This window comes from Microcebus murinus, chromosome 5 (assembly GCF_040939455.1).
Source record: "Microcebus murinus isolate Inina chromosome 5, M.murinus_Inina_mat1.0, whole genome shotgun sequence".
Classification (NCBI taxonomy): Eukaryota; Metazoa; Chordata; class Mammalia; order Primates; family Cheirogaleidae; genus Microcebus; species Microcebus murinus.
The window spans coordinates 15,779,388-15,789,872 of record NC_134108.1 but is presented as its reverse complement, the minus strand read 5'-3'; the positions used below and the strand labels follow the sequence as shown (position 1 = coordinate 15,789,872).

The following is a 10,485-nucleotide window of genomic DNA, read 5'->3' as shown; positions in this document are numbered from 1 at the left end:
TAAAACTCTCCCAGAAAGAAGGGATGCTACCATAACACCTAATGGGAAAGAAGGCACACTGGGCTTGGCTTATACTTTAATTAGCTACTTGTGTAAAAATGTTTAGGGATTTTAAGCTATCCACTGGCACCTAAGGAGTGAGGCCAATCTTATTCTCCTTCCTGTGAGTAAGAACAGCAGACAGCGGGAGAGAAGATGCTATACTTAGAAGTAACAGTTAACACAGCTTTCCTACGCCCTGAATCAAGACTGGTGATTTGCTGTTGTAGCTGTTAGTTTTAAACAGGAGCCAAGAGCAATGTCTTTCTTGTGATCTGTTGGCTATTCAGTATCTCAAAATGAATGGCTAATTCAGTTGGAAAACACATAGTCTAGGGAAGAAAAAAACAACAAAAAAAAAAAAAAAAGAAAAAGACAGCTTTCCAAGTAACATTTGTGTTTGTTAGCATTTGTGATCAGTGAAATAGAAGTCTGGTAATGTTAAAGTAAAACAAATTTTCAGCTTAAAAATATTGCCTTTATTAACAATCATAAAGGTTTTTTAAAAATCTTACCATTATGAAAGCTTAAAAAAATATAGCACTCAGTGCAATGAATTACTACATTTAATTATTATCTCAAATACTTAAGGCAGATTTCTCATGTGAGAATTTAGCATGATCCAAACTCAAATATCCATTTCTCATATCTTTCAATGTCTGCAGCAGATACTGACTTAGAAACCTTTTTCAAAGCCATTTCAAAATCCTCCATTGTTGTAGGCATGTGCATTTCTTCTTTTGAAAGATTTCGGATTTCTTCTGGGGTCAAACCTTCAATACGCCTTCTCATTGCCATCAAGGATGCATCCCTACATTTTAAGTTTAAAAAAAAACCCATTAAGTGTTATTTTGGTTGAATTAACACCTGTGAGATTTTCAGAAAACAGAAAAAAGCCTGTGAAATGAAAAATTTTCAATGCATGTGTTGTAACATTCTTTAATTATGATCTTATCACATATACATATGTAGTACTGTATAGAATCTTACTGAAATACAAGGCCTGTTGTAGATTTTAGCAGTTAAATCTTCCATCCTGAAAATAAGGATGCTAATCAATTTAAATAATTAACACTGAATAGAAAAGCCCAGAAAAAGAGTACAATAAAGCTAGCAAGTGAATTTCATTACAAGTATTCAATAAAATAAGGAATACTAAATATCACAGACAGAAGAGAACCTATTAACCAGAAAATTAAATATTTTCTCCACATAGCATAAAAGCCAGATGATCAAGTTAGTGGTTTCTCCTTTTCCTCTCTATGTGCTTTACAAAAAAAAAAAAAGAGAGAAACTTCAGATTTAAGTTGTTCTTGCCTTTCACCAAGTTGCATCTTTAAACACAGCCACCATTTTATGCAAAGGAATAGCAGGATACCTGCTTTATGTATATATACATGCTATCTCTAATCCTCATAACCCTGTGTGGTATGCTCACTTTAGAGATGAGGAAACTAGTGTAGTTAAGCTCCTGGTTAATAAGCATCTGAGCTAACAGATTAGGACAAACCCTACTTAAATCAGCTGGATTACAGAAAGTCTCAACTGCTATTCCTATCACATTTAGTATATATTCACTGAAATTGAGACCGTACTTTGTGTGTGTGCTAGGTCAATATATTTTACAATCATTTCCTATTTCACTGGTGAAGAAATGCACCAATTTTTTAAATCTAAGACAGTTACTTTCTATTTTGCACAAATTATTCTAGCATAGCTTCTTGAACTTGTAGCTTTCAAATGAACTGTAGACTCTTCACTGACATGAAAGATACCCAAAAGTCTTACCAGGACCTGCCAATACTAAATTAAACCCAAAACTTGTGACTCTGACTATAGTGTGAATCTTTATTCTTCATCTATCTTAATTCAACATAAAAACTTCATGTTAGCAGTTTATACCCACAAAAACCTATGTTTCCAAATAATTCATACCTGCACACATTGGTAATGTCCGCACCTGAATAACCTTCCATGTTTTCTGCTATACTGGCAAGGTCAACATCATCAGCCAATTCCAGCTCACGTAGGCTTATTCGTAACAGCTCCTCCCTGCCTTTTGCTAATGATAGAAACAAATTTAAAAATGTAAACCTTCAATATAAACATAGTGTATTATTATTTCTCAAATCTACTTTGTGTGAGGAGTTGTTTTCCAATTCTTAGAGCTCATCTGCTTAACATTTCAAGAGCCATACATCTCACTGAATTTTTAATTTCTTATTATGAAGGCATAAAGCCAAACTACTAGTAAAAGGGAAAATTCTCTACATTTATCTCCTTAAGGAAAGTTAATACCAAATTTTATTTTATTTTTTGGGGGGGAGGTAGTATGAAGGGGGGGTAGATGATAAAATCCAGATTTTAAATTCTCTAAACAAAACTACCTAAAAGTTAACAGCAGCTTTCTGACAAGATTTAAATGAAGATACCTGATGGTAAAGGAATATAGATTCGTTTCTCAAGACGTCGTCTTAAAGCCTCATCTATATCCCAGGGAAAATTAGTAGCTGCCAGAACCATAACCATTTTGGAAGGGTCATCATTTTCAGAAGCACCTCCAACACCTAAAATCAGGGGGTAAGGAGGCAAAAGGAAAAATATTAAGTTGGATTGTACCAAATAAAGCTCAGTCATTTAAACATCATCAAATATTTAGCACAAGAATACAAGACAGTATAGTCTTTGAGCTGCCTCAAGACTTAGGCAGCTAACTGGTACATATGTGAATTTGTAATCCAAGGAAAATGAGTTTTGTAGTATGCAAAATATGACTCAGATTTAATCAAAACACCAGCTCAGCTCAACTACATACCAATTTAAAATTTTTTTCAAAAGCATACATAACCTCTAAGTCCAATTTATGTGTATTTATTTCTATTTCAATTTCATGGCTAAAAATAAGAGGTCAGTGTATATGTCAAGGGGTGTCCTGTGGGTGTTATTTCTGACATGCCACCAATGTCAGTGTACTGAATTTATTGCTATCAATCTCAGGAACTACTTGCCAGCCCCTCTAGTCCACCTGGAGTTACCAACACCTATTAAAAGCCCTGGGTTAGCACTATGGGCGGAGCTTACCCCACTGGAGCTGGATATACCTAGCACCCTCCCGCCCCAAGTCAGTTTACGCACCATCCATTTGAACCAGCAGCTCTGCTTTCACCCTTCTGCTTGCTTCATGCTCTTCAGAAGTCCCTCTGCGACTACAAATGGAATCTATCTCATCAATAAATATGGTGGCTGGAGAATAAAACCGAGCCTAAAGGAAGAAATCATGCAACATGGGAGTTTTTATTTAATTTAAAAATAATCTATGAGTTAGCAATTAGAAAACAGCTGAGCCATGGCACTCTAACCCAGGTAACAAAGTGAGACTCTGTCTCAAAAAAAAAAAAAAAGAAATAAGAAAAACGGCTGAGGAGGCTGACACACACTGCTCATCTCTCCCTTTTAACCTAATATTTGCAGGGGAAGAGGATAGAATTAGAACAGCTAAAATATAGTTTCTAATACAGACTTACATCACAAGTCTTTTGTTCCATTCAATAATATTACTAGCTATATACATTTATCTGAGTGATATAAATACAGGATTATCCTGTATACTACAATGATATAAATAACTATGGTAGGAAAACATTTACAGATATTGGTAAATGTTCTGAAGTTCTAGAAAAAATTTGGTTACAAAGAACAATTACCTTAAATAGAATCACATAGATTCCCTCTAAAGAAATTCTAATTAAATTGCCACATTTTTCATTTGACTAATTACAGGTACATTTTAATATTCTTAAGTAGTCAATTAGAAGAGTCAATTAACACATCCCAAGTTTTTTAAAACTGAGACAAAATTCACATAACATAAAATTCACCATTTTAAAGTATACAAACCAGTGTTAGTATATTTACAATGTTATGCAACCATCACCATTATCTAACTGCAGAACATTTTCATCACCCCAAAAGATAATCAATGCTGCCCTGCCCTCTAGCTCCTGGTAAACACCAATCTACTTTATGTCTTTATGGATTTGCCTATTCTCAACAATTCATATAAATGGAACCATATAGTATGTGGCCTTTTGTGTCTGGCTTCTTTCATTTAGCATCTTTTCAAGCCTCAGTTAGGCTGTACTTCATTCCTTTTTATGGCCGAGTAATATCCTCCAAGTTTATTTTTCCACCTCAAGTGTATTTCTTTAGTAACAGGGAAGATTAATTTGATCCATTAAATAATAGGTCTTAGTCAAGTATTAATCTAGTAAGTAGCTAAGACTGAACAGTATCACCCTTCTCTTGAGATTTAGGAAACAATTTATTACAGTTACTAAAGAAGTTATTAATTAATTAATTAATTTTTATTTTTTGAGACAGAGTCTCACTCTGTTGCTTGGGCTAGAGTGCCAATGGTATCAGCCCAGCTCACAGCAACCTCAAACTCCTGGGCTCAAGCAATCCTCCCGTCTCAGCCTCCCAAGTAGCTGGAACTAGAGGCACGTGCCACCATGGCCAGCTAATTTTTTCTACTTTTAGTTTCTTAGCTATTTTTTTTCCATTTTTAGTAGAGATGGGGGTCTCGTTCTTGCTCAGGCTGGTCTCGAACTTCTGAGCTCAAGTGATCCTTCCACCTTGGCCTTCCAGAGTTTATTTTTTTACTTTAGAATTAACTGGGAATTTTAGAAGTTACTTGTTAGGTTTGTAGGCCTAGCAGGATCCAGCAATGCAGATGTCCTCAAGAATCATTGTCTCCAACTTTTGGCTCTCTTTATCTCTGGGTTGGCTTTGACCCTAGGCCTGTGCAGCAGATTTGTTTTGTTTATTTGTTTTAAAGACAAGGTCTCACTAAGTTGCCCAGGCTGGGGTTCAGAGGCTATTCACAGGTATGATCATAGTGTACTACAGCCTCAAATGCCTACCCTCAAGAGATCCTCTGACCTCAGCCTCCCGAGTAGCTGGAACTACAGGTAAACAACACCATGCCTAGTTTTTAAGCCTTATTTTTACTATTATCCTTATGGTAATCCAAGAGAAATTAGCCCTCATTTTGCTGTTGTTCCAGTGAAAGTCAAAAGATTACCATTTGGCCAGTTTTGAGTCATGTGCTCATGCCTAAACCCATCATTTTAGTCAAAGAATTGGAGTGATCTTATTGGCCAGGCCTGAATAATATCCCTGGAGCTCCAAGTAGAGTTGGCCTCTTTTGAAGTAGTGGAGTAAGAATGAAAGAAGAATGATTTGCAAATGAAAAAAAAAAGCCCGTCTTAGTGCTGTGCAGGCAGAACCAATTGGTATCTACTACAGACCTCTCTATACAGTACCTTCCTGGGCCAACAAAAGCCAATTTTGTATGTGTCATATAGAAGTCTGACCATTCTATACACCCTGAGTATTTGAGAAGAATCAGTCTAGTTGTTTTTGCTTGGTACAGCAACAGATTAAAATTTTAATTTTTGTTGATGTGTAGGGATTGCTGGTAGATGATTCCTAGCTAAAATTTCCTTGGATGCTTTAATGATGATAAGTTCATTCTTTCCCTTCCATTTCTTCAAAAACAAGTATAAAAATTTTTATACATAGTACTTAAAACTTAAGTAATGACTCTTTATGAAAAATGAAACTCTCCCTATGGAGGGAACAGATGGCTTAGAATTCAAATTTTCAACCAGAAAAGAAAGTAGGCTTTAAATATTTGGATTTTCCAAGTGAACAGACTAAAACTAAATCCATACTTGGGAAGGCACAGTGTTTCTAGCCTCTTAGAGAATACTGTATTATAATGATTCAAAGAATTGATAGACCCAGTACAATTGCATGTTTAAGTCTATAATGTTCATTTGCCATTGTGGACTTTTATTTTTAGAAAAATCTTTAAAATGCTATTTGTTCATCCAAATTCTATTTTCTAGAAATCTTGGTCATTGAACTTTCTTATGGAGTGATTCAATATTGAATATTTGATTTAAAAAGTGATTAACAATAAACTTCTTAGGCCAGGCACAGTGACTTATGCCTGTAATCCTAGCACTCTGAGACTGAGGCAGAAAGACTGCTTGAGCACAGAAGTTCGAAACCAGCCTGAGCAAGAATAAGACCCCATCTCTACTAAAAATAGAAAAAATTAGCCAGGTGTGGTGGAGCATGCCTGTAGTCCCAACTACTTGGGAAGCTGGATCACTTAAAGCCTAGGAGTTTAAGGTTGCTGTGAACTAGGCTGATGCCACTGCACTCTATCCAGGGTAACAGAATGAGACACTGTCTCAAAAAACAAAAGAAAAAATTTTACATTAGGAAATACACCAAATAATTCTTAAACAATAACAGCTAAGGTTTATTGAGCCCTTATGAGTTAGGCTTTATATTAAACATTTACATGTATTAGCTCCTCTCACTCTCCTAACGTTACAGAGGTACGTCCTATATTGTTTTCTCTTTTATAGATAAAGCAACTGAAAATCAGAAAAGGAGACAAATTTGCCCACAGTTAAGCAGCCAAGAAAGTGACTGAAGTGGATTTGAACCCAGGCCACCCGAATCTGAAGACTCCACATTTAACCATTTACTCTATTTAGCTTACTTTACAAAAAAAAAAAAAAAAAAGGCCTAATTATGGCCTGGTAGCTCAAGCCTGTAATCCCAGCACTTTGAGTGGCTGAGGCCGCAGGAGATCACTTGATCCAGGAGTTTAAGACTACCCTGGGCAACAAAGTGAGACCTTGTCTCTATAAAAAAAAAACCCAAACAAACAAAAACACAAATTAACCAGGCATGATGCCATACACTTGTAGTCCCAGCTATTCAGGAGGCTGAGGCAGGAGGATGATTTGGGCCCAGGAGTTTGAGGTAGCAGTGAGCTAGGATCACATTAATATACTTCAGCCTAGGCAACAGAGTGAGATCATGTCTCAAAAAAGTAAAGGCCTATTTATTCTGGAATACTGGCAATTTACTTTTATTTCTTCTCAAGCAGTGAGCAAACCACTTTTTCAAAATGATCTGGCCAGGCATAGTGGCTCCTGTCTGTTATCCTAGTGCTTTGGGAGGCCAAGGCAGGAGGACTGCTTGGGGCCAGGAGTTCGAGGCTAGTCTGAGCAAGAGGAAGACCCCATCTGTACAAAAAACACAGAAAAATTGGCCAAGCCTGGTGACAGGCGCCTGTAGCCCCAGCTACTTGGGAGGCTGAGGCAGGAGAATTGCTTGAGTCCATGAGTTAGAGGTTGCTGTGAGTATGATGATGTCACTGCATTCTAGCTGGGGTGATAGAGGTAGAGGTAGACCCTATCTCAAAAAAAAAAAAAAAAAAGCAGTAAAATGATCTAAGAGGTTCTCTAATAGATTCCTATTGTGCTATGGACTATGAATAAGCCATTAAGAACCTTTTAAACTTTGCCTATGGCAAATGAATTTTCATAGTTGAAGGAGAAAGAACATGGGAACTGAAACAGAAAAAAGCCTTTTTAAAACATGGATACCCGTAATTGTGAAAGTTTTAGATTTCTTATTTTATTTTGATCTGATATGGAAGATCTGATATGATGGCTTTTGTCCATTATGATCAAGAATTCATGTCTTTGTCACTATCTACATAATGTCATAGCTCTGTCCTAATACATTAGATATGTTTTAATATGTTCTAATGGCATAATACTCTGTCCTACACTGCTTCTTAGAGGCAAGACTGATGTAATCAGTGAAGCTTAACAAAGTCTGAAGTTTGACAGTCTGTTGAATTCAATTAAACACTCTATCAGAACTTGCTGAATTGCATTTCTTCTACTGGTATTAAGACTTGTACAGGTGGAAGAAAGAAAAGGAAACTCAAAGTAAGAAGCAAAAAATTTAATCCAAAGATCAGACCATCAGGCCTGGTGCAGTGGCTCACGCCTGTAATCCTAGCACTCTGGGAGGCCGAGACAGGAGGATTGCTCAAGGTTAGGAGTGCAAAACATGCCTGCGCAAGAGCGAGACCCTATCTCTACTAAAAATAGAAAGAAATTAATTGGCCAACCAATATATATAGAAAAAATTAGCTGGACATGGTGGTGCATGCCTGTAGTCCTAGCTACTTGGGAGGCTGAGGCAGAAGGATCGCTTGAGCCCAGGAGTTTGAGGTTGCTGTGAGCTAGGCTGATGCCACAGCACTATAGCCTGGGCAACAGAAAGAGACTCTGTCTCAGAAAAAGAAAAAGATCAGACCATTAAACTAAAGGTATTTGGTGTAGTTAATAGATTGGAGGTAATCTAAGTTTCAGAACTACTAAGAGTCTCACCTTTTGGCATTGTTGATAAAATACTACATTTACCATATGAGTAAGCCTATTGATTTAAAAATAATAATAACTTCAGATCCCTACAGCACATTAGTAATGCAGGTCTCATAATGTTAGCACACTCATCAACTAGCAGATATGGATCTACTTCTGGAAGAAAGCAGACAAACAGAAACTCAAGTTATTCATGTTTGTAAAGCATTCTAGCTTCCAGGACACAGGAATCATACTCTGGGCAGAATGTCATCCTGCCTAGCTATTCCATATACTAGAGATAGTTATAACTCACTGTCTCCCTTTAGAGAGGTAAAGAATCATTAGAGCTGTCTCAAACATTCACCATTTCAAACAGAAGACGAACAAGCTTCTCAGACTCTCCTCTGTATTTTGAGGTCAGAGTTGATGAAGAGACATTGAAGAATGTTGTCTTGCATTCTGTAGCCACTGCTTTAGCAAGGAGCGTCTTTCCCGTGCCAGGTGGGCCAACCATCAACACTCCCTGTTGAGAGTATAACAGTGTAAGCAAAGGATTTATCTGCCTTGTTCTAATTCACAAGAATTTCATTACTAAGTATCAAATTTTAACCAATTTATATATAATATTAAGACAAATAAAAGACAAAAATAAACAAAAGGATACTTTGTCACAAATTTACTCTGTCTATTACAAAAGAAAGATAACCACATTATAAAAAATTGGGAACTCAAAGATAGAAAAAGTCATTTATAATATCAATACCCTAACAGAAGTACCATTACTATCTGGATGTATTTCCTGCTAGTCCTTTTACTTAGACCAATTAGGTTTTTTGTTTTGTTTTTATATAGTTTACTCAAAGTATGTCTATAATTCTGTATCTTGCTAATCACTTAACATTTAAAGGAATTTTAAAACTAGTAATCAATGCAGTTACCCATTAACACATTTGCCAAATCCAAGAAGTTTTATTGACAGTCTCTTTTTAGATCAGCCCATGACTTTACAAAGTAACTAACCAGATGCAGATATTTCTCAATTACTCCTTAAGAACAATCCCCAAAATATAGGTTACAAGTTATACAGCATGACACATAAAATGTAGTATTTTTGCATTAGCTGGCTAGGTCATATTTACAAATACAAGCTAATTCTAAATTCTAACTGTTGTGAATTCAACTTTCAAAAAATCACATGATACCTATTTTTTATTTGGAAACTTTATAATAGCTTTAAGCTAAACAAAATTCTGAATAGCACAACATAGATTTTTTAATTTAAAAATTTCCTTACTCCACTTTCTCTCTCCACTTTTCCTAACATAGACAAATATTGGCTCTCTATAGAAATGCACTGCCATTTACTTTGACAATGCCATCCTGGTAATAAACTTACTTTCCATGGTCTCCTAATGCCCTTAAAGAATTCAGGCATCCACATTGGTAACACCACAGCTTCCTTAAGCAACTTTTTAGCTTCTACTAAATCAGCGATATCATCCCTGAAAGAGAAGGTTTTTTATCAACAGCCCCTTAGATTATATATTTAACTCTATACAGTCACTCTTGAAAACCACTGTAGTCACTCTTGAAAACAACTGGAAGCATATGATTTTACCCTGCTGACAGAATGCTAAGCCTTCTCTAGGCACTAGTGAGCTAACACACTGTGATGAGGCCCCACCATGTCAACCAGGTATATAAAGAACACAATCTTGTTTTCAATTTTTGGCAGTAATGGTTTTCAGATTGGCTCATGAGAACATAGGACTATAAGTCCACTCGTGTTATCATGCCATCTCATTTAAAATTTCTGCTCTTATGAGGCTACCTCCGTAATATTCATGATTTGGAAACAAAGAGCCCATTGGGGGAAAAAAGGCATTAAAATTAAAAAAGGGCACAAAGCACAAAAAGGTTGCAATACTGCTACTTTACCTCCACCTCTATTAAGAGGTAGACACCAAGGTTAAAGAGTAAAATAGAGATTGCTATGGAGTCATCCACAATCACTGAAATACCTATTATTACTATTGCTCCACATGGCAATTTTTGTTAAGAAAATGTATTTTCATTGTATAAATATCAAATGTCCCCCCAAATTTGTAATATCACTCAAAACTACACCTAATAATCATTAAGGTTTTAACCAAAAATATATAACAGAATATTCCTAACTTTGTGGGAAAGTGGGCTT

At 36.1% G+C, this 10,485-nt stretch overlaps 1 protein-coding gene and 1 non-coding gene across 4 annotated transcripts in view; one reads left to right on the top strand and one right to left on the bottom strand.

Annotated features, from left to right (window-relative positions):
- The first annotated feature begins 232 nt into the window (after positions 1-232).
- LOC142871297 (small nucleolar RNA SNORA2/SNORA34 family) lies at positions 233-370 on the top strand. The gene has a single exon (XR_012919547.1). It is a non-coding gene; the product is annotated as a small nucleolar RNA SNORA2/SNORA34 family (small nucleolar RNA).
- Positions 371-503: 133 nt separating this feature from the next.
- The window catches only part of KATNA1 (katanin catalytic subunit A1), a 40,583-nt gene continuing 30,601 nt past the window's right edge, over positions 504-10,485 (bottom strand). For all 3 annotated transcript variants that reach the window (XM_012759704.2, XM_012759703.2, XM_076002874.1), the window contains 6 exons: positions 9,685-9,790; positions 8,653-8,811; positions 3,175-3,301; positions 2,472-2,606; positions 1,975-2,101; positions 504-850 (listed from right to left, as the gene is read on the bottom strand). In XM_012759704.2, the coding sequence (XP_012615158.1) occupies positions 652-850; positions 1,975-2,101; positions 2,472-2,606; positions 3,175-3,301; positions 8,653-8,811; positions 9,685-9,790 (853 nt within the window). In that variant the 3' untranslated portion in view covers positions 504-651. The remainder of the gene's footprint in view (positions 851-1,974; positions 2,102-2,471; positions 2,607-3,174; positions 3,302-8,652; positions 8,812-9,684; positions 9,791-10,485) is intronic.